Below are 21,034 nucleotides of genomic sequence, written 5' to 3' on the forward strand. Positions count from 1 at the left end.
TGAAATCATTGTTTGACTCGTGGTTAGGCATTACCTGCATAGAACTAAGCATGAACTACTGAAAATAAACTAGACAAAGGGAAATAAAGAGGGAGGTATTGATAAGTCATCAAAAAAGACTACAACAAGCACAGCTGCATTTACACTATATATTCTTGCTTGTCTTTGCTAGCACTTTAAGATAAAAATACTTCATTATACACTAAAACAGTTATCAGTTTATGCCCGGACAGAAGATGCAAGCATGACACAATGATCCTCAACATAATATTCATAAGCATTAGAGATTGTATGTAGACATTTCTATGCAGAGATAAACTTCAGATGTATGAACAAGTCCAATTGGAAATGTGTAGTCACATCAATTGGGCCGCAAACTATCACACTCTTTTACATAAAAAAAGATGAATTTGTATCGTCGGCATAAAGATGCAAGTTAAGGAAAATTTGGTTGATTTAAGGAATAACAACAGAAAATGTTTTCTAGAAATTTGGATGAGTTGCAGCTCAGATAAATGCATTAAATATACTTTTTGACTTCAATGTCATTTTCCCAAATATAAGGTCTTTTGCATTAAACTCTATCTAGAGCCACATATTCAATCAAGTCAATTGTCTTGATATCTTGAGTTACAACCTCTATTTGTGTTGGAAGACAATTGTTCGCCCATGTCAAAATCTCTAGTTAGCTTGAAATATATATACGGAGGTGTTCAATCGTGCGGTGCTCATGTGGCTATGGTGCTTCCTAAAAAGGGTTCGAAGTATAGTGAAGTTTTGTCCTTAGTAATCGGGCCGAACCGCAAGTCGGTTTAAAGATCGTGGAACGGGCTGTGGGTATTGGTTGAATTGATGAGGCTCAAAATTACAAAACTCATAAGGGACTAACCCTAATTTGAGCTGGGCAGAGGCCCATGTCGCGATGGGTCCTTTGAGGGGCTTCCTATGGTTGAGTTGCTTCCCTATATCGTGCAGGCTCCGGTTCCAGATTATGTAATGAAGGAGTAGCAAACGATGGGTTGGTTCTAACCAATCTACAGGGGAAGGTCTTGTCCTTGTTTTGTCATCTGTGGGAAAATCTAAAGATGGTATGTGGCGAGATGGTTCAATGGTGGGGGTTTAGTATGTGCTGCCCTCAGTTGGTTCGAAATGGATGGCCAAGGTGATCGAAGGTGGGGTTGGCCTTGGTGTATGTATCAAGAAATTTGGGCTGAGGACCTGCTTGCTTCTTGTGGTAATTTCCTTAGCATCATTCGTCCATGGGATCCTGAAGTCGTTTCCAAATTCCAATTGAGGTATGAATAGAAGTTGGCAGATTGGATGTTTGTTAATGCTTGTGGTTCGGAAAGAACCTAATTTGTACATCGGGGGGGTAATTCCTAGGGAGGTTCTCGAATGGGGGAGTTATGCAAAGTAGAGGAAGATAGCTCTAATTTGCTAGAAGAAGGGGGAATTGAAAGAAGGGACAAGACAAGAATAGATAGAGGAGGTGGTAGGAAGGTTGTTGGAGCACATGTTGGATGTGGGATTAAAGTAGGGTTATCGATTGAAAACGAGGGGAACGAAACCAAGGCATTGTTGAAGGTTTCTAAGAGAAACTAGCAGAAAACTAGTTGATATGCAAAAGGTATTGGTTGTTGGCATGTTAATGGTTGTTGTAAGTACGGCAGTAAGGGTAGGTGTCGTCTTCTTGGTGAAGGGATCATAAGTGAGGCCTTTAATCTTCAATCACTTGAATGTGAAAGGCTTGAAGGAGCGCTTGAACTGAAGGACGGAACAGAAAACCAAAAGAGGTTTAGCTATGATACGCTCGCCCAAGAGTACTTCGCCTTAAAGACCAAACCCTCCAAAGAAGGTTTTGTTCCTATGTGATTAGATCTAAAAAGGCAATGGTAAAAGTTAAAGTTCACCAAAGTAAACCTCATTTGGTGGTTTCACAAGAGTCTAAATTGAATAAGGCAAATGAGCAGGGTGATTGGTGAATTTTGGGGATCTCGGAGTATTGGACAGAGACATCTTTCTTATATAGGTGTGGATGGGGTTATTATCATTATGCGGAATGCGAAATTGTTAGAAGTCAAAGACAATCTTAAAGGAGTTTTTCGATTTTAGGCTTCTATAAAAGGGTCGAAGAGGATTTCAAATGGGTATCCTTTGCAGTCTATAGGGCTTGTGGAGACTTTGAGAGTGGCCAAATTTGGGGAGAATTGGACGATATTAATACCAGATGGGGTAAGCATTGGCGCTTGGAAGAGGGGGGATTTTAATGCCATTCGATTTTCTTTTGAAAAGTTAGGTGAATCAAGGGTGACCTCTATGATGAGAAGTTTTGGTGAGTTTATTAATTAGAATGATTTGGTGGATATCCCCTTGTGTGGTGGTAGCTTCACTTGGCTTGAGATTCTTATTCGTAATAAGTTTGATCATTTCTGGTTTCTTCATATTGAGATGGACATATTAGTGTGGTTGTGCAAGAAACGATTCCCAATCCAACTTTAGATCATTGTCTTATCACATTGGAGGTTGGAGCGAGGAAGTAGCATCCAATTAAATTTTAGTTCAAGGATAGGTAGGTGATGGATCCAAATTTTAAGAAGATGGTTCATGATTGGTGCGGTGAGCATTCTTTTCATGGTCGACAGGGGGTGGTGTTTAAATCCAAACCAAAGGACTTAAGGCTATTAAAGAAAGGCTTAAGAGGTGGAATAAAGAGTCATTTGGAAGGGTTGAAGCTAAAAAGGAAATCTTAGATTAGATTGAAGCATTATATAAGAGGAAGGAAAAGGAGATGATGTTTGCATTTGACAAGGACATGAAATTCAATCTCAAAGCGAGATTTCAAAATTTGGCAGCAATGGAGAAAGTTAGCGGGAGTCAGAAATTTGGAAAATGGTTAAAAGAAGTAGACAATAATACAAGATTTTTTTAACCATATGGCAAGTTGTCATAACAGAGTGAACAATTTCAAGATTGAAGATTAAAGGAGAGAAGATGTTGTAACGCAGGGTGCAATGGACTTTTACAAAGACCTTTATAGTGAGGAACATCGAGATAGACCTAGGAAGGACCATCTTCATTTGATCATGACTCCTCGAGCCCACAAAGTTGGCTCGAGAAGTCATTTGAGGAGGACAAGGTGTTCCAAACCATTATGGGGATTTGTAAGGACAAGGCTCCATGTCCAAATGGGTTTTCAATGGTCGTCTTCAAAGTGTGTTGGGACTCGATAGGATGATATGATAGTAGTAGTGGAGAATATATTAGAGATGGATTTCTTGATCATTGTAGCCTCAACTCCAAAGAAGTGTACAATCCTTAATGGAGTACTCATAGCTAATGAGTATATTGATTTGAGAGTTAAGTCGTGTAAGCCGAGTATTGTTTGCAAAATGGATCTGGAAAAGAATATAATCATGTGAGCTAGCACTTCCTTCTCAATTTTGATGAATGGGTCACCTTCCAGTTTCTTTAAGAATTCGAGAGGTTCGAAGCAATGAAATATTTTGTCACCTTTCCTATTCATTGTCGTGATAAGCTCTTGGGAGGATATTGTCTAAGGCAGCAGTGGATAGAAATATCTTTGGCTTCTCTGTTGAGCCAAGTGGGCCAAAGATGTCCCATCTTCAATCTAATCATGATATGTTGGTGCTCTTGGAGTCATTGTAAAACCAACTAAGATTTCTTAATGGGGTCATGTTTAGCTTTGAAGTAGGGTATGGGCTCTCGGTTAATCTCCATACGAGCAAAGTCTTTTCGATAAGTGAGGTTGCTAATATGAATATATTGGCTACTTCGATTGTGTGCCAGGTTGGCGTGCTTCCTTCAACGTACTTGGGATTGTTGCTGGGGAAAATTACTATAGTAAGGTACTTTTCAAAAAAAAAATTACTAAAGTAAGGCAATTTGAGATCCCGTGTTGGCGACGATTGGTAGGAATCTTAATTCTAGGCCGGCTAGGTATGTGTTTGGAGGGGGGGTAGTATCTTGTTAAGAGTACTCTACAAGCATCCCAAATTGCTTCCCATCCTTCTTTGTGATTCCTTGTAGTGTGGAGATTAAGCTTGACAAGTTATTTCGTGATTTACTTTGACATGATAAGGAGCGTAAAAGGAAATTTCAATGGTCTGTAGGAATCGTGTCTATTTGCCCAAAAGTCAATGAGGGCTTGGCTTTAAAAGATCAAGTTTGATGAATTCGGCACTTTTAGGTAAAGGGATATGGAAGTTTGGGTCAAAAGACAATATACTTTGGAAGCGTATCTTATCAAAGTTTGGTGTGGAGGGGTATGGTTGGGGAAATGGTAAAAAATAGTGGCTCCTAAGGTTGTAGAGTCTTGAAAAGGTGCTCAAAATTCTTCAATTGTTTCTACATTTCAAGATGGAAAGGAGGAATAGAGTTCCTTTTTTGGGAAGACTATTGGTGGGAGGACTTGCCCTTGATGGAGCAATTTCTAGGCTTTTTTGACTTGTCTCAAAAGAAAGATTAGTCAATTTCCTCTTTCATGAGCACAGTGGCTAAGAAGGTTGCATGGGACTTTGGATTTAGGAGATCCTTTAATGATTGGTAGATGGATAATGTTGTGGGTTGATCAATTGCATTAAGTTGGTTCTTTTGTGCGTTGATGAGAATGATTGTAGGATGTAGGAGGGATCACGGTGTGGTTTTCTCGGTGAGATCTTTTTATCTCTCATTTCTTGAATCTAATAGCACATCATTTCCAATTTAAGCTATTTGGGGTTCAAAAGAACCCCATCCAATGCGTTATTTTTCATTTGGCCGGCAGAAATAAGGAAGGTTACGACAACGAATCAGATTATTAAGAGAGGATACCCATCACCTAGCATGTGCTAGTTGTATGAGGAGAACACAGAGTTGGCATGATCACATCCTGATTCATTGCTCAACGGCTTGGCAGATTTGGTCCCACTCCCTCTCCTTGTTTAGAATTGTTGGGTGTTTTTCATCTACTTCACAGGCTTTGTTTCAATCATGACCTCCTTGGGGGAAAACCCAGCTTCCAAGATGATCTTGTGGAACATTATTCCATTAGTGATTTGTTGGGGACTTTAGAAGGAGATGAACGGTCGTATTTTGAAAGTTAATGAACTCTCTTTGCAGGATATGGTCATTTCAATAATAAGTCGTGTGTTTTTGGAGTAAAGTCTTTAAAGAGTTCAAGGAGATGTTTTTCGAAGATTTGTTAGGAAGGTGAGAGTAGGTTTGTGGTATTGCACCTGTGTGGTTGTGTTTGTTTGTTTGGAGTCCTTGATTCTGGGTTGGTCACCTTGACCTCCCTCTCTTTGTTTTATATAAGTCTGTACTTCGTAAGAAAAAAAAATACTCCCACTGTACACATAATTAACAGCCTTCTTATCTCCTTTTTAGAGTCTTCATATCTTCTTTAATGTACCATGCCAAAAAAAGTGATATGAACTATGTGTGTCATTCGAGATTATCAATCAACTTGCAAAAGGCAAGAGGAGAGTGTTATCATCATCATCATTAAAACCTTATCTGATAAATATTATTCCTACATTTTTCCTAGCTTTCTATTCTTCTCCATGTAAGGGCATTTATGTCCATTTACCTTGTTTATTATAAATACCCTGTCAAGCTCTCATTGAGACTTGACTTTTAATCTTTTACAATTCTTCTTGGTATCAGAACCCTAAAGATCCATAGACAGTCCCCCCCTTTGGGTCCTTTCTCCTCGGTTTTGGACCCTTGAAGCATCACCGCAAGTCACCCTACACTCTTCTCTTCTGCTTCCATCTACCCCTTTAGATCTTTGAGACCAAAACCCTAGCAGCAGCCTTCGTTGGAGGGTCTCCCCTTCGGGGGCTCTTTTTTCTTTTTTGGTCGCAATCGCATGTTGCAATAAGGACCTTTCTGTGCGATTAGGTCTATGCAATAGGGATGGACTACTGTTGATTGGCTAAGCGATAAGGGCTGCTTGCTGCAATTAGGTCTGTACTGGTGGCCGGGCTGCATTACTGGTTGTCTATGCAATAAGGACGGTTCTACAGGCTGCGATTAGGTCTGTACTGCTGGATGGGCTGCACTGCTGGCTGTTTATGAGATAAGGGCTGTCCTACAGGCTGTGATTAGGACTGGACTGATGGTTGCGGTAGGGCTGTATTGCTATATTGCTTATGCGATGCTCCTGTGATCATAGGGCTGTGTTACCACTTTGCTGAGGGCTTATGCGACATAGTTGTGTTGCTGCTGGGTTTATGCATTGCTGTCTTGCTAGGCTGTTGGGTTGCACTTAGGTTTTTGTTTGGGATAGCGCTGGTTTTTCTTAACCCCTTTGAAGATCGCATATTGTGTTTGGAATTGCGAGAGACCTCCCTTTAAATTCTTTAACAACTTTTCCCAAAAAAATAACAAACCCAAAATTGAAATAACAAGGTCCTACACTTGGAGCTCCTTCCCCCTCAAAAATGTGTCTATTCTTTTCCCTCCAGATCCTCCAGCAAATAGCAAAAGGTGTTAGACTTCACAGAATACACTTAGAAGCTCGGAATATATTACCCCAAGTCAACCAAGACTCGAAAAGCTCCCAGTTTGACTTTGGAAAGCAGCCAAACAAACCAAAAAGGTCAAGAAAGTGGGACCACATCTGGTGAGCAACTGCACAGTGCATAATAATATGATCAACCAACTCGTCAGACCTCCTACACATCAAACAACAGTTTGGCATTTGGAAGCCACTCTTAATCATTGGAAGTGGCAGACCATACAAAAACTGAAACTTTAGATAGAACCTTAGCTACCCAAATGAAGGATGCAAGGAAAATGATAGAAGTATTAGGCATCGCGGAAATATACATGGAACGCAGTAAGAACACTCCTTCCCTCGAACCATCCCCTAGTCTCTGATCCTCTAAATTTGCAAAGTACAGGAATTGTTTCAATGACCTCCAACAGCTACTCAACACTTTTTAATTCCCAATCATTCAAATCTCTTCTAAAACCAAAGTCCCACGATTTCACCATGCTATCGCCCACCAAAAAAAAATTAATGGTTTCCACTTCTTTAAAGACACTTAATAGTTCCAAGAATAGCTCTATAATGGTAAATCCCCACACCACCTATCTTCCCAAAAACTAATCATATTCCCCCTCCCCACCTTAAATTTATCATTTTTGCGAAATAAGGGAGTTCTCCTAATAATAAGAGGTCCATGGTTCCCCGTTCAAAACCCCGACTAATCTCCATTCCACACTACCCTCAGTATCATTCTACTAAAAGTTTAACCAACCAAGAACAAGTAAAGCGAGAGAGGATCTCCTTGACTCAACTCTCAAACCCCTAGAGCTTTTAAAAAAGCATTTAGGAGCCCCATTTACAAGGGTTGAGAACAAGGGAGTAGTAAAACACTTCATTATCCACTTAATCCACTTCTCTCCAAAACTTGTTCTCCCCAATAAGTACTCCAAAAAAGCCCAACTTACATGGTCATAATCTTTTTCCAGATCAATCTTGCATACTAGCCTTGGTTCCTTTAACTTCCCTCTAGAATCTATGCACTCATTACCAATGAGTACCCCATCCAGAATTTGTCGATCTGCTACGAAAGTCCCCAAGGAAGGCCCAATGATATTCTAGATTTACCGTTTTCATCCTGGAAACTAAAAGTTTAGACAAAATCTTGTACACCAAACCAACCAAACTGATCAATCTCAAGTCTAAAATCTCATCCACCCCTCTTTAGGATAAATGCCAAAAAAGAGCAATTCGAGCCATGGTCCAAAAACCCTTCCCTAAAAAAATCCTCCAAAACTGCCAACAAATCCAATTTAATCACATCCCAACATACCTTGAAAAAAGCCAATGAAAAGTCATCTGAGTTGGGATCCTTGTCATTCATCATCCTGCTAGCTATGGAACGAATCTCCTCTTCTTCAAACGGTCTTTCTAGCCAAGTCTATAGGTTTGTCGAAATGTGATCAAAATGCAAATTATTGAGCAATGGCCTCACCGAGAACTTTTCTATATCCAGGTTCTTGTAGAAGTCCACCACTCCCTTGGCCACTTCTTCGTCACCAACCTTTCAAATTCTGAGCCTTCAACTTGAAAATATAATTCACCTTGTTGTGAAAGCTAGCCATGCGATGGAAAAAGTCCGGTATTGTTGTCCCCCTCTTTTAACCATCTAATCCTTGATTTCCATTTCCAAGACACTTCATTCATAGTCGCCAATTTCTGGAATTGAGCCCTTAGGTTCTCCCTTTTAATTTTACCTTCCATGTCCAGTTCCCCCCATCTCCTCAATCAATATAAAACATCAATCGCCCTTTTATTATCACCTTCAGCTTTGAGTCCACAGAGCCAAAAAGTTCCTTATTCTACTTAAGGGTGTCAATGGATAGCCGAAATCCGAATTCGAATTCGAATTCGAATTCGAAAATTCGGATATTATTCGAAAATTTCGAATATCGGATTCGGATTCGGATGTCATTCTAACATTCGAATGAATTTCGGATACGAATTCGGATATTGCGATATCCGATTCGATAATATCCGCTCCGATAACACTACATGTCATGTATTTATGTTTTACAACAAAACGTTTCTATATGTATATATGTGTTATGTATTCGTTACATACAACGAAAATTTATCTTAAAACTTCGTCTTCTCAATCTAACCCACCTTAGCCGTAAAGAACCAGACGACACAGCTGGTTTCGATCGAACTTCGACCACTATCTTCTCCGGCCGGCGAGTATCAGGTACGCATTCTCTCTCTCTCTCTCTCTCTCTCTCTCTCTCTCTCTCTCTCTCTCTCCGATCTGAACGGCTGAACCGGTCGGAGTGATTTTTCGGACAAATCTGTGGGTTTCGTCGTTTCAACTATGCGAACTCCGACAAGTCTTCCCCGGCCGGCGAGCATGCAGGTACGGCGAGCATGCAGGTACATACTCTCTCTCTCTCCGATCTGAACTGGTCGGAGTGATTTTTCGAACAAATCTGTGGGTTTCGTCGGATTTTTTATCGAATCGGATATTATCGGATATCCGATATCTTTTTCGGATTCGAATTCGAATGTTTGTCAGGATATCCGATCGGATTCGAATTCGAATTCGGATAGTATTATTTATTTTCGGATTCGAATTCGGATAGAGCACTATCCGATCGGATAGCTATCCGTTGACAGCCCTAATTCTACTTCTTCAAATTTTCCTTTTATTGCTTTCAACTTGTTTTTAAACACCACCCCGGCCTTCCAACAAAAGATAGATAGTTCCACCGAGATTAGATCAACTCCTTGAAATTTGGATGCAACAATCACATAGTCTCAAACCGAAAAGGAATCAACCAACTTCTAGCTTCATCCACCTTCAAACAAATGGGACAGTGATCCGAGGCTGGGTTAGGAACAGCTTCATGAACAATGCTCCTAAGATATTCCATCCAATCCAAGGAGATCAAAAACCAATCCAACTTGTTAAGAACTGGAATCTCCTGATGATTTGACCAAGTAAACCTCCCTCAATGCCAGATCCAACAACATGTTTCAATTTAAAAACTCACCAAACTGTCTCATCAGCGAGGTCAATTGCGAGCCACCCAGCTACTCAAAAGAAAAACGAATGATGTTGAAGTCCCCACCAAGGCACCACGGCTTAGGGCTGCCAATGGGTCGGATTAAAAAATCTCTCCCACCCATCGTGCTTGAGAACATTTCTTAAAACCAATTGTGCTTGAGAACCTTTCCCAAAACCCATCGTATTCAACCTCAGCTAGGGTTCCTTCCATAAACGCATCGTATTCAACCTCACTTAGGGTTTCTTTCCAAAACCCATGATATTCAACCTCCTCTACGAATCACTTGAGTAAATCCTCATGGGCTGATTCTTTAAAAAGGGAACAACCATCGATTCTACGTTCTTGAACTCTCTAATGGAAATTTCATCCACAGAGAATTTGTAAAAAGAGACCAAATGTATTGGAGATTCAAGAGGATGGAGTAGGTGTGGAAATCGGTGATGGGATCAAACAAGAGGAAGAACAGCTGTTCTTTGTCCCCTTTCCCTTGGATGAAGACATTAGGGTGAAGAATCTAAGGACCCCCACTCAGATTCCCCAAGAACTCAAAGTCAATCTCGTCTTGGGCCCCTTGTGAAGATAACCCGAAGCTCCACCTTTCTCTCTCCAGTTATATATCTCTCTCCCCAAACCGTAGTATTTCTCTCAAACCCTATCCATTTCTTCCCCAAAACCAAATTTATTTATTTAAAAAAAGTAGAGTTGCTAGTGTCCAGATCGGATTCGATCCAAAGATTCATTGGCCCAATCAAATAAGATTTGGGATACGAGTAAAAATTTTGAATTGGTAACGGTTTGGTACTGATCGGATACCGAACCAATCCATCGCCATCCCTTCCACAGCACAGCTTACCCCAACAAGCACTAACATCATCCAGCTCATCCCAAAACTGCAACCATTCACTTTGGCGAGAAGGACCATCCACACCAGTAAAAACCCACTGAAAATCATCCCCAACTAACTTGCACAAGAAAGAAACTGAGAAAGCACCAATTAGGTCTTCCTCAACTACAATGTATTTCTTATTAAACATAACTATAATACCTCTGCCGATGCCAATAGAAGGAAACTCCACCCCCTATTATGGATCCCAACAAATCCCTAATTAGAAGATCATCCATAATTTCCAGCTTTGATACTTACAAAACCACCAACTGGGGCTCCTCAAGGCAAAGCATTGCTTTAAGTGCAACCCTTTTCGCTTTATCATTCAAAGTAAAAAAATTATGAGACATCACTCACCATAGCTCTTCTCCCATCCCTCCTTGAGTATGTTGATTTCAAGGGAAATTCCTCGACATCCCTTTGCAGCTCATGTACTTCCCTTGCCCACCTTGCCTTGTTTTTACTCATCTTGCTGGAATCACACTCTTGAACGTCTAATTATTCTTAGCCCATGCTTTTCATTGCCAACACTTCCCATTCTGGCTGCAACCACTCTTTCCTGATTGGAAGCACACATTCTAACATTTAGCCAGGGAACAACGACTTTTTTCATACAGCAACTCACCACTTTGTTGTTCTTAAAAGCTATGTTCAGCATCAGTATTGTTTCATCGCCTTACTTCTCTAATGTAAAGCACACTGTCAACCCCACTTCCAACATATGACTTAGAAATCGGTCAGCCAGCTCCCCTATGTTGACCTAAATATCCCTTCCCAGCTGTGTAAAATATCATACTGCCAGACAGCACTTACAAGTCACAACATTCAATCGAAGATTGGAAGCCATAAACATAATTCTCAGGCAACAACCCTATCGTCCTATTCCCTTCTGGAGGCCTAATCATCGACAATATATCAGTCCTCTCCACAAATAAACTTCAACATTCAGTATCTAACACCATATGACACAGATTGAACAACCACCAGATGATTCGGAGACAAATAGAGATAGCTTCAACACATCCCCTCACTACTTCCAACCGACCAAGGAAATTCCTTGATGAAGCAGCACCAACCTTCCCAAACAAGAAACCAAAACTAAGCTCTGGCTGAGATCACCTCCACCTGGAAACTGATCGACGTCCTCCAACGTGCATTCCAATCCTTCCGCAATCGTCTCTGAAACACCGACTAAGAGAAACCCCAATCAGCTGAGGTCAAGTTGCGAGAAGATATGAGCTTGGGTCTGCATCAGGCCTGGGCCCCACAAAACTATCCAATAAAGTTAACTGAGGAACCCAGACCATGGACCCAGCCCCACAGAAACGTGATCCAAGGGAACATCAAACCCACATGGCTGATCTATTTCAAAAAGCATGTGAGAATAGTGTAATTTTTAGCAGCAAAAAGAAGTTGAACCTAGTTTAGTTGCCCCCTATCTCAAAGGAACTAATTCCTCATGTGTAGTGTCTCTTCCACATTATAGTGTTGGTCCCAAGCTCGAATAAAAGGGAGGGTTATGTCAAGTAGACAGTCAGTATAAAATTCGCCGCCTCCTAACATGAATCCTGAAAGAACATGATTCATTCAGCTAATCCCAAGCTTTTGGGATAAGGCTTTGATCATGATCTTAAAGGAAGTCCAAAAAGATAACCTCGGATGCGTGACATTCAACATCACAAAAGCCTCATCAAAAGTCTACTTTTGAAACAAGGTAGTTAATCATATGAATCCAAAGGAAAGAGAAGAACTACAGAGGCAAGTCATGAATAATTACTTATAAGCCTGTGTGTTGTTCCAGTCTTCCAGCATTGTTGATCACAAAGGATGGTTCATGGTATGTGTAACAATAATCAAGCCATAAAAAATTACAATTTAATATCAGTTTTAAAATTCTAATCAAAGAAAGTTATCTCACATAAATTATGTGATTCAATAAGTACTAGGAAGACTTGTTCGATTTAGTCAACTAGCTGGAAGTTGGAGTACAAAAAGTGAGTACTACCTCAGAATATATTTCCAAATTTCAAGTGTCCAACAAATGAAACATAATATAAATTATTGTCACAATGCAAGCAGCACCTACATCTACATCTCAGATGGCTCGAGAGTGTACTTGTAAGGTGTAGCATATGACTATATGTTGCAAGAAAATAAAAATAAAAATAGAAAAAAGAAATACATATTAGCTTCATAAAACTGTCAACCGAAAACCCAATGAAAGCAAAATCATAGACAAGACAGATGAACCCAAATTAATGAAATGGCTAAGATATCATCCATAAAAATATCTAATGGAGACTGTGTCCACCAATTTCACCAAAGCAGCTTGCATGAAACCATAATAACCAACCATAATATTCAATCATGGATGGTAAAATATAACTAAAAGTCATAATTATTACCCTAGAAATAGTGCGTCCTTATAAATGATCTGGTAAAACAACTACATAAAACCAAAGAAATTGGGAACAGCATATAGGATATGAAGGAACTGGGCTAACCCACCACAACATATAATAAAACATGAAGGATACATAAAAAAATGTGCTACACAATGGTCATTTCACCTGACTCAAAAAGCTCATTGACTCCTTAACCACCTCTTTGAACCTGTCATCATCCAACCATCCAAATTTTGTAACTCGACAAAAGAGTTGAATCAGGGATCCAGTTACAAAAGGCTGCAAATCAGGTCCTCTTGTGGCCAAATAGTTTATCAGGTAGTTTCCTTCAGACAAAGTCCAAACAAATGAATTCAGAATAAGAGCTAAATTAAAAAGAAATTTGTAAAGAAAACAATGTAGCTGCATGATCATGGATGTAATTTGTAAAGGTGATATGGCTATCTAACACAAACATCAAACAAATGATTTCCATCCCCAATGTATCCACAAAAAATTGATGAAACCCATGAAAAAGAAACATTTAACCAATAGAGTAGTCAGCCGAGCATTGCATGAAATGATATCTCCATCATACAAATGAAAAGAAAATACGTTTGGCCCGTAATGGAAGCAACTTCCATGAATTTCATTCTAAAGCATACACCATGGACAAATATCTGTGAGCAGAAAGAGAATATTACGGATATCAAGCCGAAGCTGCAAAGAGAGGCTTTTCTCAGTCACTTGTTTCAACAAGCTCGAACTAGCCAACATCAATGCATAAGGAGTCGATGCATTGTCAAGAATATATTGACATTGTGAAATGTAACTGGTATTCATAGAAAAACACTTCAGAGTGCTCTCCGCATGAGCTCGTTCGGCCAAGTCCTGTGAATTGTAAAGCCTCTCGCACAGGGCTTCCAATTGCGCTAAGCCCTCCATCGGTAATAGAATAAGAATGGTTTCCAAAATTTCAGGTGATCAAGAATCCACTTTTAAAGAAGTCAATCGATACTCCTTTATCCACGTATATCCAAAACACATCTACAAATTTCCCACAAAATGGAGTGATAAGTTCAGCAAAAAAAATTTAAGACAACCGAGCAACAAGTACCATTTCAAATCCAAAAGATCAGACGGCTAACAAAGTTAAGGAGCAGAAATTAATAGTACTACCACTGGAAATGTTGGATTATTTACAAATGTACAGCACAGTATATTTCAATCTGAAATTGTTCGATGTTACAATAGATGCTAAAAATACAAAAGAGAACTCAAGAGAAAAGGCCCATGAAGATAGTGAACAGAAAATCTCCGCCAAAAATAGGAGCAATGGTCCAACAGGTCACAGCATCAATCTGAGAAGGAAAAAAATTACAAGATAAAATATCAATACATATATATCTCTCAAGTTAAAGACTTCAAAATGTAGTTCATGGAAACTATTGATAGGTAGACCAATTGCGAGCATCAAATGAAGGTGCCACAAGATTAAAAAAAAATCATTCCATTTATGTGTAAAAAAATGTTTCTATATCACGGAAAACAGAATCATTGTCCGCTTGCCCCTAGCATGCATATCATATTGTCATGGTCTACCCAAAAACAAAATCCAAACATAGAAACTAGATCACACCATTTGTGTTTTTATAGTGTTTTCCAATCTAAAAAGAAACCAAAACAGGTGAAAAAATTCTTATCTCATTGCCCATTTTACATATACAATTTTTAAAACTTTGGATGGATCTCAATCTTCAAGTTCAGATTGTCTACAATCACTTGTGAGATTAGGGGCTATCAAAGGATTGGTTCCAGTTTTTATATAAAGGGGATAATAGGTCTGGTTCAGGTTGGGCATGGGATTATCAGTTTCAGGTTAGGCATCGGTGTCCAACTATATATAGCAGTAAAAAAGCATATTAAAAAAAAAGGCTAAACGTGAGAAACTAGGCATCATTCACACTAGATTATATTGAAACTAAACTACCCAAAATCGGAATCTACTATAATGAAACTGTTTCGAATATAAATAGGTAGATCAGAAATTGAGATAATCAATTCTGGATTCAATCAGGTATCATTGATTGGGCACTATTGCCACCCCAGCGAGAATATATTTTCCAAGTTCCCTAATAATTAAGACCACAAAATTTTCTGGGGAGAAGTCCGTGTGTGAATGCAGGGGCAGACCTATGAAGGGGCAAGTGGGGGCTATAGCCCCCACTGAACTTTTGGACAAAAATTAATTTTGACTCACCCCTCCTCATTTTTACAAATGTTAGAGATACCCCTGCAGGTCTATGGGATGCCAACTCAACCTATCTGTTGTAATCTCCTTCTTAATCAAGTTTGTTACATGAGCAAACCTTACTTTGTGAATAACGCTAGCATGACTAACTTAGTTAGATTTCAAATCTCACTAAGGGGTCATTGGGCCCACATGGCTTATCCAATTGTCAATCCAAACCCACAGCCTTCTAGATTTCATGGAAAAAATCAGATTCAAAATAAATAAAAAATACTTTTCAGTTTAATTAAAGATGTTGAAAATGAATGGCTACCAAACTCCCAATTTGAAACTGAAATTCAATGGTGAAAATTAACTTTTTTTTATAAATAAAAAAAATTCTATCAAAGTTCTTAGAATTTTTTCGTTTATAGCTCTATGGCATCAGATCATATTTTTGGATGCCACAAATTGATGTGGTTATGATCCACTCCAAGGTATGTTAAGTAACAAATTAACCCCATCAATTTGAATTTTATGTCGTGGATCCCACCTACAAGGTTTGCTGGGTAACAAACTTGATAAAGTAAGGTTTGGTGGGTAACAAACATCATAAAGTACGGTTCCCTTGGAGTTGTCAGAATTCCAAGGGAGTTTTTGTAATAAAAATGCAACAGTTAGTTCTATCAGGTAAATCTCGTAAGAAAGAAACCATCATTGTATCTCAAGTTACGAAAATGACCTTGAATATGCAGTTCACATGAACGTTTTATTGGAAGTTACTGAAATAACCTTGTGTATGCAGTTAACTTGAATTCCTTTTACTCATCCAAGACTTTATTAAAAGAATAACAATTTTATGCCGCCCCCTAACGCGACATGCTAGAACCATAGATTCTTTTCCTTGGGATACACAACTGCACATATTTATGAGGATGCACTATTGTGTATCCCAAGGAAAAACTCTATGGTTCTAGCCCATTACGCCACGTCAGAGGGCGTATGGGGGTTTCACAAAATCACGACTCTTATTAAAAAGAGGGAATTACCCACCTATTTTGAAGTTTCTAAAAGAGAGCTGCTATTGTCACCCCAACTTTTACTTGTTACACCCCAATTTCTTAAATTATTTCACACCCCAACTAAAGATTAAAGCACACTCTTCAAACATTACAAAGGTTTGGCTCTAATTATAATGTCAACATTATAAAACAATATAAAACCCATTCTAACAATTTTAGTAGTTGTTTGCAATTATGATTAGGCTCATATAAAATTCTAAATCTAAAAAATTAGAAATGTAGCAAAATAATGATAGAGTTTCTATTAACACCCTGACTTTTACTTATTCTAAGTAAAAGTTGGGGTGCCAAAAACAGCTCTCTACTAAAATACCTCTTTATATGTAACCAACATTCATAATTGTAGCATACTAGCATTCGCACCAATGGAAGGAACTCAAATTTTGTTTAAAACTAAATGTTGATTTAATAAATATTTATTATCTTAACAAAATATAATCTAGTCACTAAACATCTTCTAATCCTCTTTATTTTATATATATATATATATATATATATAATAATTTGAAAATGAAATAAGTTAAAAATAATTATAAATTGAGTTAAATGATTTATATAATTTAGAATAGATAACTCGGCAAGTCAACTCAGTATCAATGGAGGACGAGACCAGACAAATTTTGAGATTTTTAAAATCATGTTACAAGGTGGTTTACTAGTTGCACGATCACAAAATCTTTTTTATTTTATAGGAAAAAATATTTAAATCGGTTGACTCAGCTAAAAATTCTACAAATTTGTCCTAGATTTTCAAATTATTGATGAAGTCGTTGAATCTCATCATTTTAACCATCAAAAAGGATTATTTTGAGCTCTTACTATTTGTTTTGTGTTTATAAAAGGGGTCTTTGTTTGGACAACTTAATATTAAGGTCATGGTAGTGTCTAAACATCCAACAATTTTTGTTTGAAAATGAAATCATCGTTTGCAATAATGAGCCCAACATTGGAATAGAATGAGACCAAGATTATCAGTCAACCATTGTTAGCACTTAGCCCCCATTGACAAAAAATCTTGGGTCCGCCCCTTTGTGTACATGTGTGTGAAAATGTTATTGTGCAACCACACTTATTCCTCAACTAGCAAAGAATTCAATGTTTTGTCAGACCATAAAAGCTTCTCCACCATCCCTCAATGTAACAGTTTTTTCTCCTTTGACTGTTCCTCATCATTAATGGGTCCTACTTGGATGTCTATTGAAAATTCATTTATTGCCACTTTAGTGGAAAGATTGATATATTGTCAAATTAGACAATGGTTGAAATCAATAGCATCATTGATTCATGAAGAACTAGGATTTGCACACATCACTGATATGCAATCCAGACTATTCACCCTGCATGAATCAAACCCAAAAAAAAAAAAAAAAACTTTGTAAGATCCTCAAATATTAAAAAGTAATTTCACTCTGATGTTTGATCAATCTATGAGTCTTAAACCCAATCACAATTAGGTACTATTCTAACCTTTAGGCCTACAGGTCGAACTTTGAATGTCAACTTGTAAACAAGTTGGTTAAACACTAGCCCTTGCCTATTAGGATATGACTATGGGCTACAATTTTAATGGCTTAGGTAAATTGGGTTGGGCTTTGGAGAATGAACAACTTAATCCCATTTTGAGAGAGAGAGAGAGAGTATCCTTCCATCACTCTCCAATTCCACAAATGCAAAATCTATCACTCTACTTCCGAATCTTGATATTCTAAAGGAAATGGGCAAAGAGTTTTTTTTCTTTGTCTTCCGATGCTTTCTACAAGATGATTTGATTTCAATCTCCATCAATGTCGTGAACAATGGCATCCGACATGATATTATCTTCACGAGTTTTATATGCAATTAGGTACCATTTTCACTTGTAATAAACTCAGTCAACCCCAATTTCTTGTTTGATTTGATAATTAGAAATATCATTATCATGTAGATGAATCAACTCGACTATCATCAAATAGCTTGTCAATAACATGAGCAGGAAACTCCATTAGCCAAAGCATACATGACATCTGGTCTTGAACTCAATAATGATTATTTAAGAATAAAATCTGTATTGAAAATCCAAAGGAAAAAAAACCAAGTCCAAACCCTTCATTACGCCATCGTATATGCCTAAGCAACTAAATCCTTTGTTCCTTTCCTATTTAACGTTAAAGCTACAAATAGCTTATCACATCATTTCAATGTTTGAGTCATTATTATCATCATCATCCAAGCATATTCCTACGTATTTGGGGTCAATTGAACAAATCGTGTTCCTATTCTATCCAGAGCCACATTTTATGTTATTGAAAATGTACTCACATCCGCTTTGAATACTTCAAACACACATTCTTTTGAGTCTTCCTTTTTGCTCTTTTGGAACACTGTCACAAAGTTTTTTTTTTTTTTTTTTTTTTTTTTTTTTTAAATTCCTCTGAATAAGGGACCAGTCAATTAAATCAACGGATCAACAAATTAACACACCCACACCCTCAAACCTCAGATTCTATCTTCTTCAACCTTCAAATCTCAATATAAAAAATAGGGTTATTAGGGAGGTTGAAATTAATGGGTTTTTGGGAAGAAACCCAAAAGTATCATTTCTATCATTCCCCAATTTTTTTTAAAAACTTTCCCAGAATTTTCCGAATTAAACAGAGCTGACCCCTCCAAAATAATTGTCGAAACCAAAATCGTTTACTGTCTTCTAGAACCTTCAGCTTGCAAATTCCTTTCACTTACGACCTCAACCATGTTTGTGTCTTTCATCAAATTTCCAGCCAATAGTCTAAACCTCAAAATTCTATAACAAATCAAGCACAAATAAACCGTTGCAAACAAGAAATACATCATCAAAACTTCATCAACAAGTTATTCATAGCAATCAAATTTTCACACTCAAAGATCTGCATGTTTACAAATAATTCCGATTTCAACCAATCAACTTTAAATCTAAAATCAAAACAATCAAATATCACAAATATCTAAGATTAGAACCTGTAATTTCAGTCACATAGCTTGAAATATCATCGATGGATCAATTTTTAACTCAAAAATAAGCAAAACGATCGAAATGCTCGTCGATAACCACAAAACAAGATCGAAAATTGGATACAAATCCAAAAAACTAATAATTATAATAAAAATAACCACATATTCTTGTAGAAATCTAACGATTTTGAAGCTAAATTATTAGCAGAAACGTGAGAATATGTGATCTTACAGAGAGAACTTTGGAACTTTTGTTTGAGAAATTCTCAGCTTTGCGTCTGTAAAGAGTTCGAATTAGTGCATATGAGAAAACCTAATGGACAACATGATCTGTTGCCGACTTCTATGGGGTGAGAACAATGTTGCGCTTGCAAGAATTGCGAAAATTTAACGAGAGATTTACTCCCTTACTGACAAGACCTATCTATTGTAGTTTTATTAACAAAAACTCCCTTCGAGTTCTGATAATTCTAAAGAACCTTACTTTTATCTAAATTTTTTATTCTACCAAACTTCGAGTGAGACCCATGGATTCACGTTATTTCAAAATATTAAATACCTAAATCACCCTAATTTCTTTATATCAATGCATGTTGGATCTTCTCTCATCCCAACATCTATTGTCTCTCAAAAACATGAATGAAGTCCAAAAAGGAAGTTTTTTTATTATTTTATTTTAAATCTAACTTTTACCAAGAAATCTAGATGGGTGTGTGTTGCATTGCCAATGTGGCCATATGGGTTCAATGATGGTTTTATGAGAGATAATTAATCTTAGATCACAGAGGATATAATAGGATATTCATTTAAAAAATTAAGGGTATTATAAGTATTTAATTTTAAAAAAAAGATGTGAGTCCCCTCTAAGATTTGTAAAGTAACAAACATAATAAAGGTTCCATTCGAGTTGTCATGACTTTAAGGGAGTTCTTACCATATCAAGCTTCCTATTCTACCAATCTCAGAGTGGGACCTACATCATTTGGAAATAAGACATGATACATTGCTTACATTGAACAGTGTGGTCAATGTTGCATTGATGTGGCAGTGCACATATAACCATATATTTATATCCTCAAGATATAAGTTGAAAAATCAACTGTTAAACAATCCAAAACAATGTTAAATGCAGTGTCCAAGGCATTTAGTCCATCATTTCCTTCCAAAATATATATTTCTACCAACCTTAAGGTGAGACCCACATCATTTTAAAATAAGAAATACCTGTCACTCTTGGTTCTTAAAATCATTACCTGTTATAGCTTTCTCGCCTCCCAACATCTATTCTCTTCCGAAACATGGATGAAGCCAACAAAAAAAAAAATCTATCTTTTACCATGAAATCTAGAGAGTTGTGGTACTACATTACTAAGATGGGTCCAATGGTAACTTTGTGAGATAGAATCAATGTTGAGGGAAGGATACGATATGTAATGATTTAAAGAATTGAGTGCATTATAGGTATTTAATATTTTGAAATGATGTAGGGGTCTTACTCCACATTCTGTAAAGTTACAAACTTGATGAAGTAAGGTTTCCTTGGAGTTGTTAGAACTTAACTTAGTTTTTGAATTATCAATTTTTTCATTCTACCAATCTTTGGCGAGACCACTCTATCTTTTCTTTCATATCGAGAGAACTCCTCCCCACTCCCAGTGGTTGATTACGTGATCAACCACTTAAGATTCTTACATGGAAGCATCTTCAAGCTAGTTCAATTAATAATAGGATTCAATTTTCCACTTATGATGCTTTTGAACAACAGATTTGAGATTCCTCGATGGATTCTCCGTTGTCATTCATTAGGAGATCAACTTGAGTACAATTCAAAACTTGCATTCAATAGTTTAGCTAAAAATTTTGCCAAAATAATTTTAGAGGCAAAAAATCATAGTCCAGTCATTTAAATTTTATAAAAATAATTGTTGTA

General features: G+C 37.5%; 1 protein-coding gene across 9 annotated transcripts in view; it reads right to left on the reverse strand.

Moving 5' to 3' along the window:
• The window catches only part of LOC147386958 (uncharacterized), a 58,243-nt gene extending 38,694 nt beyond the window's left edge, over positions 1-19,549 (reverse strand). For 5 of the 9 annotated variants that reach the window (XM_086422205.1, XM_086422204.1, XM_086422202.1 and 2 more), the window contains exons 1-3: positions 19,337-19,549; positions 13,530-14,186; positions 13,012-13,172 (exon numbers count right to left, since the gene is read on the reverse strand). In XM_086422205.1, coding sequence (XP_086278331.1) covers positions 13,012-13,172; positions 13,530-13,770 — 402 coding nt within the window. In that variant the 5' untranslated portion in view covers positions 13,771-14,186; positions 19,337-19,549. Of the gene's footprint in view, positions 1-13,011; positions 13,173-13,529; positions 14,187-19,336 lie in introns of those variants that run through there. The other 4 variants (XM_086422207.1, XM_086422206.1, XM_086422201.1 and 1 more) reach the window with 3 other exon arrangements.
• Between the last annotated feature and the right edge of the window lie 1,485 nt (positions 19,550-21,034).

Source organism: Akebia trifoliata, chromosome 14 (assembly GCF_017979445.1).
Source record: "Akebia trifoliata isolate Shusen 1 chromosome 14, ASM1797944v1, whole genome shotgun sequence".
NCBI classification, from domain to species: Eukaryota; Viridiplantae; Streptophyta; class Magnoliopsida; order Ranunculales; family Lardizabalaceae; genus Akebia; species Akebia trifoliata.